This window comes from Falco punctatus (assembly GCF_963210335.1).
Source record: "Falco punctatus genome assembly, chromosome: Z".
NCBI lineage: Eukaryota > Metazoa > Chordata > Aves > Falconiformes > Falconidae > Falco > Falco punctatus.
Genome location: NC_137586.1, coordinates 83001925 through 83025997, shown reverse-complemented (window position 1 = coordinate 83025997; position 24073 = coordinate 83001925). Strand labels below are relative to the sequence as shown.

At 38.5% G+C, this 24073-nt stretch overlaps 1 protein-coding gene across 3 annotated transcripts in view; it reads left to right on the top strand.

Moving 5' to 3' along the window:
* VCAN (versican) overlaps nucleotides 1-24073 on the top strand; it is a 117898-nt gene that overhangs the window by 49793 nt on the left and 44032 nt on the right. For 2 of the 3 annotated variants that reach the window (XM_080372552.1, XM_080372551.1), the window contains exon 7: nucleotides 9259-12432. In XM_080372552.1, coding sequence (XP_080228678.1) covers nucleotides 9259-12432 — 3174 coding nt within the window. The remainder of the gene's footprint in view (nucleotides 1-9258; nucleotides 12433-24073) is intronic. The other variant, XM_080372553.1, reaches the window with a different exon arrangement.

Sequence of the window (24073 nt, the reverse complement as noted above, 5' to 3'; positions counted from 1 at the left end):
ATGCCAGACAAAAAACTGTCCTCCCCAAGACCTTAACTCCTTCCATGTAACTCCAGTCCAGTGCTTATAGCTCTTACTGTGCTCATTATGTGTCTCACATTACATTGCTATGTTTCCCTCCTCACCCAAATACCCAGTCACAGCAGCAAAACATGCCTGCTGCTGAAAAAGAAGAAAAAAAGGGATGTTGTTACATGTGTTCATGAGATCTTGGTCAGCTACAGGGAAAATACAGAGTGTCTGTGAGAACACAAGCCAGCTATCCAGGTAGAACCAGCGTCGAAGGTCTGCAGCACAGAAGTTTGTGGAATGATCTCAGGTTTTTTACAGCATCCCCATAAAGTTCCCTCTGCCTCCTGTGTGAATGCTAGGGAAGTTCCCGTTGACTCAGCTCTGAGGGTAACGGCCACGTGTTGCACATTTAGTCTGAAGTGAAATGGCAGTGATGAAGGACCCGCATCTGCCACTTCTACTTATGCTGAGTAATACTATACTCCCTGAGTAAAGCCACCAAAACAAATGCCTCCGAGCCACAAAAAGGATGAGTCTGATGTCTGAAGCAATAGATTTGTGGCAAAACAGGCATCTGTTTTAGTCATTTCAAAGACAAAGAGGATATCTCTTTCTTCAGCCCTGCTTAGAGTCTTCACTCTTATCCTGTGATTTTTTAGTGTTTCTTTAAAGTTTCTTTGGTGGAAAATCTTAAAATATTAATTTTAAATTGCAGTTAAAAGGAAGCTCAGTCTGTATTTTACTTACTTTAAAAAGGAATCTTATTCATTAAAATGCATGAAAAACAGTAACCAAAGCAGTAAATTCAACCTGAAAATTATATGCACTAGTTTCAATAAAAGAGCCAACCTGGACAACATCTAACAGTACAGTTAAGTTCAGGATTTTAACTTCAGCAGTGTTTTGGTTACAAAATTACATTGTACAAAGTTCGTTGACTTTGTGAAAATAAAAGTAGCCCAGACTAATAATACATGATTTAGAATCTAAAAATCTTGTTAAAAAAAAAAAAGATAAAAAACCTTCTTCACTTTGATCACAAGTGGTTTTCACTCTACAGAAACCACATGGCTCTGAATTTCTGAAACATTATCCATGTGTTTCATCTCATCCCTCCAAGGCTTTTGCCAGACTTTTTAGTTGTGTTTTTTTTTCTGAAAGGTACCTAATTATGTATATGATGGAGCTTATGGAAGTTTCACGTTAGACACATGATTAAGTGCTTGAAGCTCCTTGAAGACCATCATCAGAGGAAAAAGTTTTTCAAGTGTTAACATATAGGACTTAGATTAACATATTTGCAATTTAAAAAAAAAGAAAAAAAAGGGCAGAACAACTGATGCTGAACATTTACATCTATTTCTAAGAGAATAAAACATTGTATCCGGAAAATACCCAATCCGGAAAAAAAATATCGTTTTTAATGGGTACCTATTTAACAGTTAGTTGTTGCAAAGGGCTGTAGGGTATTTATTTAATTCCATCCTACAGCCCCCCGGTCTTGCCAGATCTAATTTGCTGAAGTCTGTGGGAATCATGGCTTTGGATGGGGCATTTAAACCACAGCATCTGCAGTTGGTGTAACCGCACTCCAGAAACTCACTAGTCAAACTCACTAGTATACAGGATCTGTCTTACATACCTGCAGCAAAACTGAACTTGGTGAACTTCATACACAGAGGTGGTTGAATTTTTTAAACATAAATCTGCTTTTTGCTGAAAAACACTGATTTATTAAACCTGAATTCGTTCCTAGATCTGTGTTGATTTTGGCAAATCTTTCAGCAAAACATGTTTTGCTTGACTCAAAACATGTGTTGACAATTTTGCTCTGGATTTGACCGTTTTATTTCAGATTTGCTCTTTCATTTTGACTTTGTTTCATGCACCTTTGTTATTTCTCTTTGGTTATGCCACTTTGGTTTGGCATTATGATTTCATTTTAGCTGGAGATTGGAAATTTCCAATTCTGAGACAAAACTGTTGTCATGAATGGGGTCCCTGTTGTTTTAATTGTTTCAATACAGCCACATCAAGAATGTACCCAAGTCAACCACTGCTGCTGACCGAGGGACTCTTTATTCAGTGCTTCATCTGTCTAAAGCTCAAAATTGGAGCTTTTATAGAAGAAACGTAGAAAGCAGCAGCCTTCATAGTATGTAGCAGGGCAGACCTTTGTATGATGAGAGTGGACAATAATTGTCTCTCTGCAAACTTCTCCACTGCCTAGCCCAAGACCTCTCCAACCAAAACCCTCTGGTTTTTGTCAGTTCAAGTAAGAGTGTTTCGCTAGGACAGAAGTGTTTGGTAATGCAAGGTGAATTGCAAGCAGTGCTCATCTATGGAGAACTTCAGGGCAGGGAAAGAGAAGAAAGTCTCTTCTTTGTGTGATTCCATAGCATGAGCCACTGTGATTGCAGGCTAAGGCTCAGAAAATGTCAGCTGCACTCCACTTGTCCACCAGCAGACTGGATAAGATTTTTAGGCAGAATTCAAAAGCTGGCAGAAGAAATCTTGTCTTCCCTTTTGCTGCATGTGACTTACATTGGAAAACTTTGAATAACTAGGCAGTGCTGTCCTTCTCCACAGCAACTGTCGGTAGCTACATGTTCCAGCTATTTCCTGGATGAGGGAATTATTTCCAGGCTGAGGTCAGGAACTTTACTATGGGAGATCTGTGGATTTTTGATCAGTTTGGGAATGACCACAGAATACTGAAGGCATAGGGCGTGGTGGCCCCCAGGGAACAAAATCGTCAATCTGAAAAAAAAAAAGAACAAAAAAAAGCTTATCTTAGATGGAACACAATAGTCTGCCGAACATGATAAAGCTAGTGCCCTCCACCATTTCGCAGTCCAGTATCAACACAGATAAAATGCCTTGGGCAGGCAAACACCTCAAGGTCACGGCACTGACCACAATGTATACAGGGCTGTTGGTTCTGCTTATGCTTCCTTTCTCCTCGGTGAAGGTGAAGCTACGCAAAGGGCTTGAGCCGCCTTACCAAAGCAGCCACCACCATATAACAATTCTTTAACTTTTATTATTTTGCTAAGAAGGTAGATCTCTGTACTTCTTTCAGATATGCAGTTTAGCAAGGCTTACATAGCTGTGGAGATCTCCAGTAATATCTTGGACCAGGTATAGGAGGAATAAATCCCTGAAGCTCTCTGCTGGGTTTATAGCAACAGGCAAACATCACAGAGGCCGTGCACACTAACAGCAACACGTTTCTTACCCGGGTCTGCTTCAGTCATATGGTGAAGGAGTTTTTGAGAAGTCAGTCAGACCATGCTGAAAATGGCAAGATCTCGATCTGTTTCAGACAATCCTGTGCCATAGACCTCACTAGTACCTCACCCTAAGAAGGAGGAGGTGGTGGTGGTTGGGTGCAGCTTGTCTTTTTAAATGCTGCATAACAGAGAGAACCTGATTTATTAATCTAAGTGATATGTGTGGAGCAACTACTTGGAGCCTCAGGAGGTAGAGCTTCAGGGGGAGACGCTTCTTTGCCAGGGCAGGTGAACTTGCATTCATCTGAGTGATTCAAATCTGTGTTCCTTAAGAATAGTTGCTAAGTGCAAATGTTGTGAAAAGAGGGAAAGAGGAAAGAAAAGACGACACAGTTGAAGTAATTTGCCTTTCATTCCCTCAGATCACTGTAAGGGTCAGGTAACAAGGACAGGATTAGGAGCAACAAGGTGAAGAAGCAAAAGATCTATCCCTTTAGGTGTCCAGGACAGATAAATTGGTTTTGCTCTTTATCACCTTTGCTCACTGCTGTGGGAACTGGGTACCAGTAATGGGACATGCAGGTAATCTGTCTGCTTTCCCATTAGATGATGAGAGCAAAGCAGCAACAATTTTGCTGTTAGTCCCTAATCCGAGTGACAGTCTTGGTTATCCTTGTTCTTATATTGTTTCTTTGTGGTCAGAAATGAAAGATTACTGTTTTTATTTGGTGCTGGGATACAGATTTCATTAGGAAGCGCTGACTAAAGAGACTCACTGATTTTTTGTCCTCTTTGGCAGTTTTAGTATAAATCATGTGGAAAGATAAATGCTTTTTGTTATTGTTCTTTTGTGCATAGATTGACAGGTTATAATTTTTTCACAATACTATGTTTATATGTGGGGTAACCAGGAAATAAAGTATCTTTCCCCATCTAACTGTCTGGCTTCCGAAGTTAGGAAATAGCAAGTGGTTTTACTTAAGAGTGTTTGTGTTCATAGAGCTGATAGAGCTGTTGCCTTTGCTGGTTTTTTAGCTGGAAGAAAAGAACCTTGGGCAATGGTGTGAAGAGGATGCATGACCTTTTGTTATGTTTTTAAGTTTTATCTTACAAATAAGATAGACTAATAGTTTTTAAATTTCTTTTTACAAGAATCCCATTAATTTTCTCTAATCTTGTACATATTTTGTAAGTGGGAATAAACGCTGCATTTAGATTTTAAAAATTATTTTTCATTACACTTGGCTCATGTTTTGATGTCAAAACACTGGGTAAGTTGGAGTATACAGTAGGAGTTATAGAGAAACTCTTATAGCTGCACTATCAGATTTTGAATCATCCTTATGCTACCACATGTCTCATAAGTAATGAACAAAACTCCACATTCCCTATCCACCTTTCTGCTTCCTGAAATGAGTGAATGAACAGGTACTGAGTCAGTGTCATAAGGAGAGGTTTCTGGCTCAGTTTGTAACCCAGAGCACGAATTTTTATTTTTTTTTAGTCTGTTCTCACTCTTAGATTTGTCCAGTTTGGAAGTAATTTAAACTCCAGCTGGCGTAACTCTCAGAGTCAGAGGAACATTCCAGACTGTCCTCTGCCACAGTTGGTAGCACGGAAAGGACAGACAGAACAAACTTAACAGAGCAGCAAACAAATTAACATACAAAAGTACGTAAAAATTGAGTAAAGCAACTTCTCTGCATAGGCATCATGCTCTAAACGTGCTGGAAGATGTCAAACCATTAATCTTGACTGTCTCAACATTACTTATATTTTAAAATAATTTATTTTGGCTGTTATTCACAGAAATAATTCACTATTTCCAAGTTTTGTTCTAACTTAAAATATTTTTTTGTTGTTTTGGCAGTTGGCAGTGACTCAAACCGATTTCTTTTTCTATCTGTAGGGTCTGTGTTGTTCCAGGTTCTAAAGTACATACTTAAATGTAAACACACAAACCATATTTCCGAGTGCAGAGAAACTGCTCAAATGGTTCAAATTAGACACATGGTTAAAAATTTTCTGGAACTGGTTATGCTGAAAATGCATATATAAAAATTATTATATATTTAATATATATAATCTTAAAAATAATAATTTTCTCCTCCACAAAGCATACCCAGATATCCTGAAATTATTATTAAATATCACAGAAGATATTTAAATCTTTATTTGGTCATCACAAAGTTAAACCATGTCTAAAGTTGTGTAGTGTGATTTCCTTGAAAATATATTGTTTTAATATTCCTCCATTATTCTGAATCCTTATTTAAACAGTGGTGAGAGAGAAGGTGGGGGGGGGGGGGGGAGGGGGAGGGGAAATGCTGCACAGTGAAAGCATAAAATAAATAGAGAGAGAAAAAAATACAGTATCTCTTTAAAGTCATATGCTCCATCCAAAATCAACTTCATGCAGGTTGTTCAGTATAAAAGGGATAGATTAAAAAATGTCAAGATAGTCTTTGATATGAGCAGCTGTTGGTGAGATAATTTGCTTTCTTGCTGCTAATAAGTTCATGAATTTTATTAGGAAAATCTGCCTCATGTCTTGAATCAGAAGGACAAAGGAGATAGCATATTGCATGCATGATGCAAAGAGTACAGTAATGCAAAACATCTGGGTGGAGTGGACGACAGTTCAAACTGATGTTCAGTCTATTAAAGAAGCAACCTTCTCTTTGGTTGGTTTTTCTTTTTTTTTTTTTTTTTTTTTTTGGTTTGTTTGTTTGTTTGTTTGTTTCCCCAGGAAAAAAAAAAAAACAAAAAACATTGACAGATTTCTCCTTGAAGAAGCATCTTTTTTTGATCCAGTCAAATAAGTTTGCATTTGATCCAGTCAAATAAGTTTGCAAACCTGAATGATCTAGATGAAAAATCTTGTGTTTGTGACAAAGCAGTTTTCGAGGCCCTGTAGTTGATTTTAACCAGAACTGTTCTTTGCACACTAGTAACCACATGTCAGTTTCCACAGGAGAAAATCTGGCTGTTTATTGATAAACTCTTAAAAAATATGTTCTTTTCTTATACCAGTATATGAATGTAATATTTATTGAGTCACTTATTAACGTAAGTGAATCAAATACGTGTGGTGTTTTTTCAGGCTTACTTCATAAATATGTACCTAATTTATCAAGTAATTAGGAGATAATGAGCCATGAACAATAAATAACTGCGTCTCAGGCATAAAAATGTGAACTTTTGGGACTTCCAGACATTTCTTGGAAAATGGGAAGCTACATAAATGGTTGTGAGTAAGTTTTCCCAGCAGTGATGAGATAAAGTTTCCTTTTTTTCCTCCACATATTAGACTCTATTCTCATGCCCTCATTTTTTGTCTAACTTTGCTAGAGGGTATTACATTTTCATATTCTTTCAAACAGTGATCTTGATAGTCACTTAAAATCTGGTAATTAAGATCTGAATGAGTATCTGATGTTGGCTACAAAACAGATTCAATCTGCATTAAGGAATCTCATCCCATGGTTGGAAGGAACAATATCAGACTGTGCTGCGTCCTTTCCATTTTGCTATAAGGAAGAGCTGTTAAGGTGAATTGGTGTATTCTTTGATAGAAATTTAACAACTACCACTCAGGACAGTGTTAACTTGTGTGCACCCTTTACTCCCTAGCTGTGAAGCAAAACTGTGGTTTAAACCACCCTCATGCAAGCAAAGAGGGAAAAAAATTACAAGAATTTGTTGATTCTTCATTGTGTGAACACCATCTCACCCGTGAATCACCTAGGCATTGAAAAGGGCAATACACATCCACTTTAGTTTGTAGAACCTCAAAACACAAAAATCACTTGCATTAAGGCTGTGCTTAGTGGGATTTCAAGAACTTTACTCCTTCTTGCTCAACTGAATGTTTTAACTTACAAAAAAGAAAGAGTATATAAGAAGTCTTCTTTGTAAAACCACAAAAAGATTTAACATATGGTAGGGAAAAGAATCCATTCCTTTTTCTGCTGGCAAAGAACACCACCGCTTCTAAACATAGCGACGTCATATTTTCTTACTCTCACAATTTCCTTTTCACTTTCACTTCTCATTCAAGGAAGCTGAAATACCAGAACTTTTCCCTCATTTCTCTACTCTGTAAATCTACCCGTTCTTCTAGAAATCCTAAGCAGCCATCATCTGGCAAGTCTGTCTACTTCAGGTTAAATCAAATAGGTCTTTTGCAAAGGTGACGTTTTCAAAGCTTGGTGTGTGAAACTAAACAAATATTTGTGTGACCCTAACTTACACATGTGGAATTCATATCTGCAAATATCAAAGGGGCACCTAATTAGACATGGGTGTGTGAAAAGAACTGATTTGTGCTTACATACTGCGTATGCTTGAGTATAAACTGTCTTTGCACAAATATGTGACTAAGTTGAGTCTTTCTAAATTTTTCACTTATTTCCTTCATCTTCTTTGCTCATACTATTAGCTCCTGCAAGTCCCAAGTCAATCAGAGGCTGCGCCATCATCTAGAATGTCTCCATCCCCATATGCAAGGCAATACAACTCCGGTTTCAGAACTCACATTTCCCCCTGATAACTGGTATTCATACCTTACATTAAGTAAAATTTCATGATCTCTTTTATTAATTCACAGCTGTAATAATGAACCTTTAGTTTCAGTATCTTCTTGTAAAATACTGCAACTGTTTTCCTGCATGTTAGGGTAATAGACTGCTGTATGAAGTTGAGCACATGCATAGTTTCTTTGGCAAGAAGCTATACATGTAGTTGTGTCTGTCTGGTAAGCAGTTAGTCCTTATATACACAGCCTGTTTAATGCATTCTTCATATGCTTAGTGTGATTTAAAGGACCATATTTTGCTCTTTACTTGCATCCATATAAGGCTTTTGACTCTCAGTCACTTTGCAATTAACAGCACTGATTTAAGACATCCACATCTTCCACCTGTCTGCTCCCATTTCCCTTCTGAAGGTTACTGAGCTGGAAGAACTGGAAGAAGGGAAGGTGTTCCCATAGGATTTTCCCGAGTAAATCTTGTTTTCTGAGCACAAACTCACATTTTTCAGGAGTTTAAAATCAGATACCAGACTTTACAGTGTCATGGCTGTCAGCACACATTTGCTCCTCAGACAGGATGGAAATCTGGGGCAGAAGTAGTGGACAAGGCATACGGCAGCAAGATGCTCTAAAACATCACAATTTGGTTCACTGGACAGGTCTGTCTTTGTGTCTTTTATGAATCTGGGATAGCTATCCCCTTATTCTTCCCATCATTCAGAAGATTCAACGCTGCCTTTTCATGTTCAACACTCCCATAGAAACACTTTTGTGTCTGGAGGAGTTTCAGATGTACATCTTTGAAATGTCTTCCAAAGATCAACATCATTATAGTATTAAGTTTATGATCTTATGGTTTTCTGTTTTCACCTTTCCCCACAATAAATTTCTCTCAGTATAATTTAAATGCAGGGCAGCAGCTCCTGTGGCATTGTAAAACAGTACTTTCTGATGGCATGTTCGTTCCTGTTGCTTAAGCATGCTCTCATACCAGCGAAGGTTCCTTTTTGCAATTTGTAATTATGTGCTGAAAATAAATGAAAATGTTATTTCACTCCCTTTATATATTTGAGTTGTATGCTACAGTAAGCTTTGAAGAAAACCCACAGGTTTGCAGTAACACTCATTCATGTCATCATGAAATAAACTTTTATATTCCCTGATAGGTACTTAGTTGTATGATTGGTACTCGTATGAGTACTTCTAGGGGTAATTATATAAACAATGAATATGAAGAATACTGCTGCTCTTGTCATTTCATCTGACTTTAAATTAGATGTTCTGCAGCTTTATAATGTGTTATTTCATGTCATTCAAGGCTCTGTTGTATGCTGAACAGCTACCTAAAGCCTTTGACCTTTATGCTTTTTTCTCAGTGTAGCATCTAGTTTTTGTTGTGAACATTCAAACTGAACTAAAGTAACATTTGTGTTCTGACTGAACGATACACTAACTTCTTTTTTTTTTTTTCTTTTTAAGCTAAAAAAATCACATCAGAGCCTACAACTGTTAAGCTGATCACATCTCTGAAAACCGACAGTGTGAAATCATCATCTGCTCGAGTTACTCTTAAACCTCCTGTTTTTGAGACTCCGATTACTGAAGTGGCTGTCACCAAAACAGAGGTCCCTGCTTTGGAGGAAACAACCATAGAAACTGAAGAAGATACAGAAATGACTACTGATGTGGCTGAGGAAAAAAGGGAAATGGAGGTGCTTATGGAGAACATTAAGTTAACCACCCTTCTACCTCAGACTGTCACAGATGGTGAAATAAGCACTTACGATACGCTGGGAAGGACTGAATACGATGTTTCACCTAGGTTAACAGAGAGCACATCTGCAGCATTGGAACTGGAGCACACTTACTCTGAAGCAGAGTTGCCCGAGGAACAAGGTAGGTCTGAAAGCATTGAGGACGCTTTCTTGACCTCTATAATTTTTCAGGATAGCACAGCTGTAGCTAAGAGTTCCGCTGGTTTGTGGGAAGATACTGAAACAGGAGATACACAAAAACATGATGCTGATAATCAGACTGAACAAATAGAAGTGGGTCCTGTGATGGCAGCTACAGATAGCTTGTTACCAACTTCCCGGAGAGAGTTTCCCAGGACAGGGACTTCAGTTTCACTAACAAAAGAGTATCTTGGTGCCCACTCAACAAAAGAACCCACAAAAAAGTCAATGGAGGCAAAATCTGACAAGAAACTTACAACTGTTGTAATCCCTAAAGCTTTGTTAACTGATCAGTATGATCTTACTACAGAGGGGGAGGGCACAGAGAGCATGTACACCATTATGCCTGATAGAGTTTCTGGCATGGCTACTGGTAGCACCCCAGAATCAGATGTGCCTGCTGCATCAGAGACACTCGTAGATGAGCATGCAGTAACCACTGGACAGTTTTCTACAGCAGATAAGTCAACTCCATATGTTAAATTTAGTTCTGTGATGGTGTTTGATAATGAGGCATCAGCTCAAGGAATCAGAGAGGACCTGAGAGATGTGCAGCCTACCGTGTCATCCGGAATACCTGTATCCTTTTCTGTATCGACTGTTAATCAAACAGGATCTGAGGCCATCACTCTCTCAGGAAGTACTGTTTCCCTCCAAAACTTTGGAGAAGGCACCACATCCACTATCCACTCATCTCAGCAAACAGAAGAATCAGCCATTTTAGAGGAGCAGGAGAAAACAAAGGAGCCAGAAACAAGAACAATGGATATTAAGATCTCTCATGCCACTACTGTCATTCCTACTTGTGTTACAGCAGAATCTGAGGGTTGCTATGCAAGTGAGAAGTTCACACAGACTCCTCTGGCTTCTGGCATGTCGCTGCCAACAGATGAAGGTCAGGGGTATATGACAGAAGAGTCATCTCGTACTGAGGGAGTACATGAGTTAGATACAGAAGATGGTATCTCTGGAATGGAGCCTACATCTCCAGGGCAAATTACAGAATATACAAAGCATCCAGAAGCTCTGATTACAGCAGTTACAGATGGAACTGAGACAAGCATGAAGCCAGTGGAAATGAAAAGTGATGAGGGAGCTGTATCAGCTGATTTTATTGAGAGTAAAGATACTACAGGTGTCTCCCACACAGGCAGCTCTTTGGACCTGGAAAGAACCACAGTATCCAAAGTATCAGTGGATGAAAGTAGTGCAACAATAAAGTCTTTTAGCTCCTCAAGTGTTACTGTTATGCCCACAATCATGGAGGTAACAGAACATGAAGGAGATGAAACATCAGGGTATGTTTTGCAAGTGTCCATTCCAACCCCAGAGGCCGAACAAAGAGAGGCTGCTGAGACATCGGTAACAACGCCTGCTGAAGAAGTGTCTGCTGAAATGGAGGTCTCAAAATACACAGTGGCAGAGGAAGGCCAGACACGCACTGCGACATCAGCTGAGGATCAGTCAGTGGCAACACTTCAAGACAGAAAAGGAACACCATCAGCTAGCTTTGGAGGGACAAAGGAATCTATTGTATTTACAGATGTAACAGAGGTAGATACTTCAGTTCCACAGAAAAAACATGATGCTTCTCTAGTTCCAGTTACTGTAGAGAGTGAGGTCACTAGAGATATGCCAGTTACTGATCAGACTGATTTTGATGATATCTTTCATACGGAAGCAACAGAAACAACTGGGAAAGATAGTAAGGTCTTCCCAGAGGAACTCTCCACAAAAGAGCAAGATAAGGAACCAGGTACTGCCACAGACTCTACCTTATCTGTGACATCTGTCCAAACAGATGAACAAAAGACAGCACCAGGATCTGAAGCATCTCAGACAGCTGTTCAAGAAAAACAGGATGAGACAGGTTCAGCTTATGATGAGACATATCCAGCAACAGAAGTATCAGTGCCTGCAGTGAAGTTCACAGATTATGGAAGAGTTCTGGAACCTGATGAAACTAGCACCAGGACCTTGCACCTCACAGTGACTCCGAAAGCCGAAACTGCTACTGATCAAGAAAAGGTCACTGAAGGGATGCCTGTCACAGTGGGTACCCAAGCAAAAGCACACGAAAGCAGAGGAATGCCCTCCAGGGAAGAAGACAGTGATGTCGGGAGCTGGGAATCTGTGTTGCCTCCCCATATGATGCCAACAGGTCGTTCTACTGTGGAAAGCATTACTCATCTGACTTTGGGAGCTTCTCCAAGCCAAACTCTGGAAGGTTCAGGAATATCAGAAGAACCTGAAGAAATAAAACCAGCTACATTTTCAGCTAATACAACAGACAAGGCAATAATTCTCAGCGATGTAACTACACCTTCCATTAGTGCTATAGACAAAATTCATCCTACATCAGCATCCAAACCTTTTGTTGCTCAAAAGTCACCGCGTATCATTCCTGAGGAAGAAGAGGAGGTAACAAGCAATGACATCATCATAATTGATGAATCTATTTCTCCCAGTAAAGCCACTACTGATGATGATCTGACAGGAAAGATGTTAGAACCAGAAATCGATAAGGAATATTTCACAGCATCCACTGCTACTGCAGTTGCACGACCTACTGCACCACCGAAAGTGAAGGAGGCCACAGAGGCTTTGCAACCTCAAGAGGTGTCTCCTTCTACTTCACACCCTGATAGTGGAAATGACATAAGATTATATGTTATTCAAATCACAGGCAATGATACAGGTAAGATTTTGCCTTTTAGACATGCAGTCCATCAGAATGGACAATTTATCATAACAAACAGGTGTACTTTAGCATATACTGGAGATGTTTCTCGGATCACTGAAGAATGCAAAACACAAGTTTTATCTAGACAGCAACTTACTAGATATTGGTAGGTCTGTTTTTCTATCCATTTAAAAAACTCAGAAATGTGTCATATATACGGTTTGGGGTGAGATTAATTTCTATGTAAGAATGAATATGAAACTGTTATATTTCCTCTTAAAAGTCATGATGGCTATAGTACAGTTTTCTTATTTAACGTTGTCAAGTCACTGATTTAACTTCAGCTATCTGTGAAACAAGCGTTTTAATTTCACAGCTTCCATTCCATGCATTACTAGTCCTAAATGAAGCACTAGATTATTTTAACATTCCATTAGTCTGTAGCAATTAACAATGCCATGTACAGTGTAGCCAGCTAAAAAGGGTTAAGGCACTCTACTGCGTCCACAATTGGATGTCCTGTGATTTGGGGGAAGGGTTTTTGCACATTTTTGTAGCATATCATAACACTTTCAAAAATTTGTTTCACAGAATCTGTGATGCAAATTGACATAATTTTTAGTTTCATTACTTTTTTTAGCTGATGGCCCTGTACATGTGTATGTAGCTTCAGTTCCATGGGTATCCAGAACACAAATTCCTAAAGTAGCAATGTACTCTTGAGTTTTATAACTAATGTGTCTCCTTAATGCAATAGTTGAAGCCTATGCAATTTTGCATTAAAGAAGCCTGTGAACCAACTATTATTTAAGATGTTTTGGTAAAACCTTATTTTTTAAAATGGAATGTAGAACTGACAATAAGGATAAAGCTCAAAACATCTATTAGGTTAAATGTTGCATTCTGTTTAGTTATTTTATAGGGGTTTGGTTTTTGTTTTTGAGAGAACATAGTAAAAATTCATTTTATGACTTATACATTTTAACTATATGTAATGCTTTTGAATGTTTATATAAGAAACTGTTTTCTCATTGGTTCTTTTCCATAACATCCATGTCTTTAAAGAACTCATCCAACAGAACGCATAATTTCTGGAAGTCTTTTTGTTGGTTTCATCAAGTAGGTGCTTGATAGAATTTCATTCAAAAATCAAAAGGCAGAAGTAGTTTCCTTGAGACATGCCATGCCACTATTAGACTTTTCATACAGTGTATTTTGTATATTTATTCACTTCATGCTTATTATTCTACTTCATATATACAGGACAAGTCATATCAGTGGTAGCTTAACCTTCTATTTCAGAAAATAATAGTTCTGCTATTTTAACAGTTAAACACTACTTTTGTTTCTGTGGTATATTATCATTGTTTTGTATGAAGCTTTAGATGTTGCCAGTGTCTTGGAAGTCTCAATTAAATGAGACGAGTCCGGTAAGTCCCAACAGAAAGGTAATTTCTGAAGACTAAAGTTAAGCCACATATTAAATAGTTTTGTACCTGTGGAAATTCAGTTACTTTGGCTTAATGATTAATAGTTGGACTGTGTAGTAGTGAACTAATTTTCCCTGTTACTTTGCTGAGTTATACTACAGTTTATTATATATGACAGAGGGGATTGTATTGGGCAGCTGTACATTCCAGGTGGATGGAAAGAAGTAGGATGGTCTGGAAGGATGTGGAAACTTGGTGGTTTTTCAGATAGTGCACAGGATATACAATGCGGGATTTATCTGCATATACATCAAGGAGAGCCTTATTTTATAGTTTTTCAAATGGTGTGGGTATGTGATGCATTAAATTAGGAATTAGTTCAAAATGTGTTATCTAAAGGACAGTGGATAAATGCATAACTGCTCCTCATAGCTACTCGTGCTTTCACTTGGGTGACCAGGTCCTCAGGACAGACTTTCTTCAGTATTTTCCTTATGTACCTTCACAGGCTTTCTAAAGCTGTGCATGCATTTTCCAGGTATGTATGTGCATATGTGTGTGGGTGTTTATAAGCAGAGTTAAAGCTATACATCCATAAAATTGCCTTTAGGAATGATTTAGTCTGTCAGCATGGAAAAAAAAGATCTTTTTCTTGAAATATTATGACATTTTCTATATGGCAGCATCTGTATTCTCTTTAAACATAAAGGGATTTATCATTTATCTGGTGCAAGGTCAAAAAGGAGTTTATTTTTCTGTTTTCAGTGTATGGCAGTGGAAATTCTTTTATTTAGCTATCCACAAAGAAAAGGCACCCTATACCTACTTACCACAAATTAAGTCAGAGCTGCCAAAGATTTATTCTGTCTGAGGATTTGAATTAGTGTTTCCTCTCCTTTCTCCAGAAATGAAAGACTGCATCTGAAAAATCCTGTCAAGCCCAAGTTTCACTCCATTGTTCCTCAATCCATAAACTTTTCTTTGTACTGAAGAAAATGTACATAGGAGGTGCTGAAGAGGAATGAATTTGGCAAATTTTAGTAACATAAGCCTTTCACTAGGACATTGTTCAACTTCTTATTCTATCACTCTTTGAAAACTGATCCACAGTCATAATGATCCACTACATAAACTGTACCTTTCACTTCTTGCTCTCAGCTAAATGGGAAAAAGACAGACAGTTGTCATCACTACATCTCTCTGATAAAATAAAGGTTTTTCCTCCTTTACTTTAACTTGTTTTCAAGATAATATAGCTTAACACTCTTAAATAAAATAATCAGGGAGAGTTACAAGCAAAGGCCAGCGTGATTTTCAAGTCAAGCCTCCAAAACAGCCTTCTAAGAAATGACAACTTGCTTACCAAAGCCCTTCAAATACTAGCTGTTTCAAATAGGAGTAATACCGAGAGGTTGGCTGTACAAGCGGTATTGCGTATAAATGAATATAATATTTTCCTTCTTGTGTATACACAAGTGTTGGAAATATTGATGATATTAATTTTTTTCCATCTTTCTTCACCTCCTTGTTATTCAGCTTTTGCCAGAAGCAACAGTTTAATAGTGAAGCAGGCCTCAGCAGAAATGTGGTACCATGTTTTGTTTCCTATCAGCCGTATCACTTAATTGCAGTAAAAACTTGCTATTATACTAACACGCTGAATATTACTCTCTGCAGCTCCATCTGTAGTGTAGGCATAATAATATTTAAGTGCTCCATGGAGGTGCCATTAGGCTTTGTTGTTGTGAGCAATACTTTATGCTCCATGTTGAAGGGAAGGGTCATGCCAAGTGAATGGAGTTTTGAGAGACGGAGACATTTTTAGCAGTTCCCAGCAAGGAGGAGAGAGCATATCCCTTGCGGCGCAGGCGTCCCTTTGTGATCGGTGGGTGTCCTGCCTCCCGGTGAAGTGTGGCAAGGGCAGCCTGTTGCTGCTCTGTCTCTGGTGAGTTCACCTGTGGCCATGCACTGGTAGAGGGAGAAGCAGGAAGGGTTTCTCGCGCTTTTCTTCTCAGTCTCAAACCCTTGCTAAACGGGCACCAACTTTGCTGAAGTGCTTTGAAGCCTGTGACTGGAATGTGCTGTCGATGTATGGAATGTGTTATGGATACATAGAATGTGGAAGATATTATTCTTCATTATTGTTGTAGACTCAAGCTGCACTTGAAAGATGTTGAATGTTCACTGGGTTAAATTCAATTAAATATAGTGGCAAGGATCTTAGGCTGTCTTAGACACCACCCCCACAACCCACCCCTTAACATTAAGTAGTACAATACATAACTGAAACTTGATATTAAATATTTTTATTCTTCTAAACACAATAAGACCTTATATTTATTAGACCAGAAAGAGTTTGTCCTAGAGGACTTCTTTCCATGTGCCATCCAAGAGGTAAATAGTTATACTCTTAGTTTTTAAAATGCATGCTTGCGATCGATTAAAACTTTCATAAAGAAAGTTTCGGTTACTTTTAGATAAAAAAAATTACCCATGGAAACAAGTAATTTGGGGGCCTGGTGGAAGGTCAAACGCATTAGCTTAAATACTGGAAAATGCACTCTAATGCTGGCAAGAAAGAACATACCACTGAATGGATTAAGCTGCTTATTTGTATAAGAATACAGCAGTTTTCATTGAGAAAATGTATTGTACAAACAATCCATATACTTTTCCTGTGAGCAAGTGTGAGGCAGGTGCACAACTTAATGAGGGATGTAAGAAATGGTTTTTCTGACAGCCTATGGCACATGGGCAGATCTAGAGCAGGTGTCCCAGTTAATAAGGAAAATATATTTGTGCATGGGGAAACATCCCTTTTTATGCTACAAAAAGGACCAGGCACATGTATCACAATGGAAGGAGCCTGGAACTTCATTCACTTGAGTGGAACAACAGGCTATTCCTTTGGGCTAGTGACTGTGTTGTGGAAGTGAGAAAGCAAAATAGCCCTGCACTGTGATGTGTTACCACATTAGCAGCTTTCCGCTGCATCAGATAGGACAGAGTAGTTTGTCTTTCACTGCAGAGATGCAAAACGCAACACCTCGTGCCCTTTTGTGTTCCCATAGCTCCTATGTGTTGTAGCGTGAGGGGTGATGCTGTTGCTGGAAGGTAATGGATTAGCAGCTGAAAAAAAACCCCAAACCTGAAGGAGCTTTCAGCTCATAAAGCTTTCATGAGCTGAAAAATGCTTGTGGGGGTGTTGTTTAACAGTGGTTGAGGGGATGCTGGAAACATAACTCTTGTCTGTATCAGGAGTAATTTGCACACCTGCATTTTTTGGAGACATTTGAAAGTCTTTACTTAGTGAATACGTTTCAAAGTGCTTATTGGACCCTGGGACTCACACCAGCTCTGTCTGGTTGCTTGTCCCCTCCAGCTTTGAACAGAACAAAACTGTAGGAACTTGCGCTTTGTAGATGTGGAATTTTATGGAAAGAGGTTACAAACCTTTGTGTTCCAACATGTAATTCTCTGACATGCATATTTCTGTCTTAGCAGTGTAAGAGGGGATGTGAAATTTGAATGAAATGTAGAATGGTAATGAGTCATAGTCATAAACCTTAACAAAGAAGGCAGAATAGAGTCTTTTCAGGTCTGTCTTAGGCTTTGTCTTAAAATTCATTTAATCCTGTTGTTTTCTCAGCTCCTTCTTGGAGGGCTGTCCCAGATCGTCATGGCTCTCTTTAAGTCTGATTCTAATATCTAGCTGGAATTGCTTCTTGGCCAGTTTATACCTGTGTTTATTCTTGCCAGCATTGTCTTTAGCTTGAATAGGTCTTTTTTCTTTCTGACACTTATCCCTTGATACTTTTATTTCTCTGTTCAGTTATAGAGAATAACCATGTCCCTTTTCAGCCTTCATTTTTCTAGCTTCTGAGGGGAATGTGTGTGGGGGAGAGTGGAAATGCTCTGGGAGCATGCTGGGAGGAAAGATGCTGGCTCCGGAGTCTGTGGGTGTCAGGATGGTGCTATGACCAGACCAGATGATGGTGTGGAGGGACAGGAGCTGCATGCCTCACAACACCATTTCCAGGCAGCACCTCAATTGCAACAGAACCAGCTTAAAAGCATGTAGCATGTAGGCTTCTATTTGCCTGCACCTGTACCCACATTGTTCTCTTTTAAGTTATTTCATTTATGCCTACTGGCAAATATGTGTCTGGACACTGCTCTTTGTAGTATACACACATGTGCTACGTGCAATTTTTGGTGTACCTTTCAAAAATTACCTGTATTAATAATTGTTTAGAGAGACTTCTGCTGAAGGTGTGGAGACTTTCTTTTTTATGTGAGAAAATCACCATTTGTTTTTCCTCAAATTAGAAGTACATGCTACTGAAACCTACTATTTATTCATAGGACCTATTTCAAATCAAAGTTTAGTGTAAAGGAAAGATGCTGTCTTGCATTCACTGCATTCTGCTACATTATGCAGTGACTGATAACACCCAAGTGATGTGCAAGAATAGGACTTCCCTGCCTGTGCAACCTGTTCAGCTTTCTTAACAAATGCTTAATCCTTGATTGCATACATTCAAGAGAAGAGTTCCCAATTTACCTAAACATTGTGGTAAGCAAAGTACCTTTTAATTTGCAAGTACATTTCAACCTGTATGCATTTGGACATGGTATTCTGTGGCCACGGTTTATTTGTATTTTGCAACTACACTGACCTGAATTCATTTCTGTTGGGACGTTGAAGCAATAGTAAAAGTGGCCTCATGTGGGCTGAACCAACTTCCCATCTTATTAAATGAAAAATCTCCTATTTATTTAAAGGAGGGCAGGCTTGTCTCCTTATTAGCTGTAATGTTCCAGCTGACATGAGGACTACGGCAGCTGCTGCTCCTCATCAACCCTGGAGAAAGATCACATTCCCTGCTGCCCTGAATGCGCTGCAGTCAATGAACGTGGTCTTATTTCAGTGTTTGAATTAGTAATACAGTCCTTCCTGGTAGTGTTTTGTTTTGAGCCCTGGGCTTGTGTGTTCAGCTAAAAAAGAAAACCACCTAGTGGTTTTGAAACACATTTCCAAATGAAACAGGTTTGTCAATGTTCAATAGCTACTGAAGTAATTTTCATGCCCTGAATGACCAAATTCTCCGTGTTATTTGTAAAACCTGGCATAGAGACAGCCAAGTTCGTGTTTTGTCTAGAGTAACTGAAGTGTTAAATGCTAAGTAACATGGCCAGATTCTGATATCATCTTCCCCAGTGTAATTACACCATAGTAATTCCAATGAGGTGATTGAGAGCAGAATTATTATGGGGATGTGGAGATGGTAGATATCAGAGTGTCTTCATAACATTTACAGCTTCTGGTTCACTCAATAATTAGGTGATTTTTTCTTCAGAACGAGTCTGTGTCACATATTTAACCCAAACTGGTAGCCTTGCTGTTTAATTAAACCAGTTGGAATTTTTCTGTATTAGAATACTCATGTTGTTACTGGTGCTGTGGAGGGCTTTTCAAAATAGGTTGGACATCATCAAATGTAAATCATATTTAAAATGCAAGAGCAAGGATGCCCTGTATGAAAACAAGCCCTAATAAACAAGTAATTGTAGCAAATTCAAACTTTTTGTAGGCTGCTCCTTCCTCCAAACAAAGGAAAAGAAAAAACTAACCTCATATCCAACAGAGCTGAAACTTGATACTTAGAAAGTTTCACAAGAAGCTAAGACTGTGAATTAATAAGTAGGTTTTAGGCCACTATTGCTGGCTCTTCCTGAAGACTTATTATAGAACAATAATTTCTTTTTTCACATTCCTTTACAGACTTCCATAGATACAAGGAACAGTGCCCTCACATTAAATACTGTTCAGAGGATGCCTACACATTCCCTGCTGTTTTTGCATTGTTTCCAAGGAAACGTCTCAGATCTAGACATAGGGATTACACACTTCTAGCTTTCATATAGCTCTTTGTTTATTCATCAGAGAAATGAAGGAATTTTATTCATAGGTACAAAGTAGTTTTTCATACTTATGTTCTGAAGGAGAGGAATCCTTTTAGAAGTCTTAAGTCTTATTGCAGAAAAGATGGGCTGTCTTTTACATACAAACACAGTATGAATTAATTTTTTTTGAGGAAAGTGTTTTCCTGTACCAGAGTTTTCTGAATGTATCCAGATTGTAACAAATGTTAGTACTTATAATGAGGATATAATCTTTTTTGCCTCTTTTAGAGAATATTATCTAAACCATTTTACTTTACATGAAATAATTCATTGGATACAGCGAAACTCTGAGTGAATGAAGGATGTGATCCTGGAAATTTAAATAGAGGTATTTCTGTAAGTGGCTTAAAGGCTAAAAGTCTTAATAGAAAGACATGATGAAGATACTGTAGTAACTTGAGTTACTACTCCTGCTGCTGTAGTAACTCAAGTCATTTTGCACAAGCAGCCAGGTGTAGGGCAAGCATGATTTGCCCCGCAATGGTCTATTCCAGCAAAGCTTTGGTCATATTTCAATGAAGAAAACTAGAGCTTAAAAAAATATTTTCTGTGAGAAAAAAAGTGTATGTTGCCACACTGATTAGTAGCTCTAAATATCTTCCAAAAAGGAGCAGGGACTGCAGCCAAACTATGTATCTAATCAGCTGTGATTTTGAGTGCTGGCTGCATGACCAGTGGGCACGTGCAGACATTAAATTAAAGCTGTGCTTATGAGGTACTTGAAAGATGCTTGGAAAATTGTAGGGGATAAAATGTCAGAAAATTATCATGAGAAATGGCAGTACAGATACATAAACTTCTCCAGATAGCTGTAAAAAGAGAATTGTGGTGTAGATAAGGTGGGGTAATCATCATCATAGCTTTAGTTCTTTGAACAGAGTTATTCAGAACAAAGCCATTTTGCATAGGGAGAATCCTCCTGAAAATATGTTTGGGTTCTGCTTTCTTTCCTTCCTTCCTTCTTTCTTCCTTCCCTCCTTCCTTCCTTTTTTTCTTTCTTTCTTTCTTCCTTCCTTCCTTCCTTTCTTTCTTTCTTTCTTTCCTTCTTTCCTTCTTTCTTTCTTTCTTTCTTTCCTTCTTTCCTTCTTTCTTTCTTTTCTTTCTTTCTTTCTTTCTTCCTTCCTTCCTTCCTTCCTTTCTTCTTTCTTTCTTTCTTTCTTTCTTTCTTTCTTCCTTCCTTCCTTCCTTTCTTTCTTTCTTTCTTTCCTTCTTTCTTTCTTTCTTTCTTTCTTTCTTTCTTTCTTTCTTTTTCTTCTATTTTTTTCTTTCCTCCCTCCCTTCCCCCCTCCCTTCCTTCCTCTCTCCCTTCCTTCCTTCTTTCTTTTCCTTGCTTCCTTCTTTTCCTTCATTTTTTCTTTCTTTCTTTGTCTCGTTCTTTCTCCCTTTCTCTTGTCTCCCTTTCTTTTTCTCTTCTTTCTATTCCTTCCTTTCTTCCTTCCTCCCTTTACACCCCGCCCCCGCTTCTCTCTCCACCCCCACCCCCCCACCCACACCCCTACTCCCCCCCAGCCACATATGTAAACACTACTATTTGTCTTAGAGCTTGAACATCAGAATATTTCCTAGGGTTTTTTTTGGTACAAAAAATTCCTTCTTTAGGAAAAATTAGTTTGATCAAGAAAGTAAAATTGAGCACATGCCTACTATGTAAAGCAACCTTTATTACTCCTACACTAACAAGAGATCAACCTTTTTTTTCCCAGACCTATCACATTAAGGAGGGTACTGCGCATTTGTGCCTAAAGCCAAATATTGCTGACATTACTGAAGAAAGGGACAGGGGAAGGTGGTCATCTACTTTGACATTGTAACTGTAGTATTTTGACTTTTCCCCAAATTTTTGTTGTGATAAGCTGTTTTTTATTCTTCTGGGAGGGGACACTCTCTTCTTATGTTAATAGGGCTAGAACTGGTTCCTTCTTGTTCCATCTGTGTAATGGCAGAAGCATTTGAGGTTGTCCCAGTGTGAGTGGATGTGACCACTGGTTGGTGGTGTAGTGGGCTAGGAAAGGGCAAGACCCATTCAGATCTCAATTTTCCCACTTCAGTCATGGAGTACCACACATGGGATCAAGGTTGAAGTCATTTTGGTGAGCATTTGCTTTCCTTCCTAGCCAGCTCTTCTGTTTACCAACTGGCCTGTTGAGTTGTCCTGTGGAGTTGGACTTTTCTATATATATATTTCCAGACAGACCAGCTAACCCAGATACCGTGTGACTGCACAGTCTGACTTTTTGCTTTGTTTAGGATTTCAGCTGGAGAAAATGATTTATTACTCGCCCGTTGTTTGGGTTTGGGTAGTTTAGCCCTGCAGAGTTTTAGATTTGTCTTCTCTGTAGGCAATAAAATGTTGTCATTGGAAAGATGCTCTTGTCAGGGACCGCTCAGGAGGAGACAGCACTGGCTGGAGTGCCATGTAGTTAATGACAGATTGGAGTAGAAAGGAAGTGGGAATGGTTGTCCTTAGAATATTGTGTGACAAATACTCAGTCATCATTCAGGGAACTGTATCCTGCACTTGCTGGTACTTCGACTTGACACTGCGAGGCTGCCATTTTTAACAACTTGACATTTTATTCAATCTGTTTTTTCTTAACAAGTTTACCACTGTGTCAGGGGGGAACACAGGAAGCAATGAGGCTGAAGGAAACACCAGAGATTGCCAGAAGGCTTCATGATACGCTTTTATAATAAAACAGTTCCTTTATTTCTGACATGGTTTTTGCATCATCATGTGTATTGCTTTAAAATTTGGCAGGGGTGTTTAAGCACAGCCATGCAGGCCAGAGCCCTGTGCAAAACAGATGTCCACATAAGTGACATCCACTTTCCACAGGTGTTTCTGGTCATAGCCAACAACTCTGTCAAGATGGAGCTTGGGGGAATGGTATAGCTGTAAAAAGGCTGCAGTTTCAGAACATGCCAGCAATTGATACTCAGGTTTTCAACAGGGCTGTATCTTGCATGGAAACAGAGACACCCAAATATGGCAAAGCAGACTGGAGAAGTTAATTTGAGTAGGCAAGACTGACCACCCACCTTGAAATACTTTCAACTCCTACCCAGCCAGCTGTGCAAAAATTGCTTTTAGAGTACTTTCTTCCAGAAATTAACTTGAGTAGTTGAGATTTTTTATGCAAGGTCAATTTATATATGATCCTCTTTTTTTTTTTTTTTTTTTTTTTTTTTTTTTGTTTTTTTTTTTTTTTGTTTTTTTTTTTTTGTTGCTGATGAGATTTTAAAAGTGCAAACGTCTCTTTTGACTGTCAGAGGGAGAGCAAAACATAAATTTGGATAAAATTTAGAACGTAAAAAAACCCCAAACTATTGAAATGTCCCTACATCCTTAAGCATTTCTGAAAGGAGCCAAAGTTAACAAAACTTTCAGAAATATATAACCAACTGGGGAACATTTTTAAGTGAACTAAATAAAACCTTTTGTTTATTTAGACTGAACAGTAATCAAGAACTGGATTTTACTAGACCTCATCATACGTACTAGTCATGTTAATGTGAGGTAGAAGGATTAAAATAATAAAAATTTTAATTATTTCTGGACCTTTCTTTGTTGTCTTTTACTTAGGTGTGTATAATAGTAGCCATGTTTCTTTAACACCTTAGACCAGCTCCTTGGCAGTATTCCCACCTTTTCCTGACAGGGGAGGTGGGGTATGCCTGAAGCACTGCTGCACTTTGACCGTGCTTAGGTAGGTTAATGATATTACAAGATGGCACAAGTTAGAGAAATTGCGTGTACCGAAGGCTGACACTTGGAATTTTCCTTCAGCAGGAAACATCTATATTTCAAAATCTTATTTCTTTTGAAATGAGATGAAAAGAACACTTAAAAAAAAAATCCCTTTTCTATGAAACAAAATGGCCCAGAAGATGTTATCAGAATGTTTCATTTCTGTAAAATTGAAGCTTTCTGTTCCAATTTAAATGTAATATTTTAAGGGGGGGAAACCCCCCTTAATACAAAGGTTTTGCAAGAAAAAACATTCAATATATATTTCTGTATGGGGGTCATCTTGTCAGATCACTTCTTTACATCTTCACTGTGCTTTTAAAACAAAACATGTTCAACGGTACTGACACATTCCTGTTGAATTGGTTTAGTTTTGTTTCACTGGAAGAGTTTCAGCAAGCCATAGTCATAAAACTGCTTGAATCTACTCAGACTGCAAATCTAGTCCCTGGCAGAGCTGAGGTTCAAGGGAGTTAATATTTGACATAAAGCTGTTTAAGTCTTCCCTCAT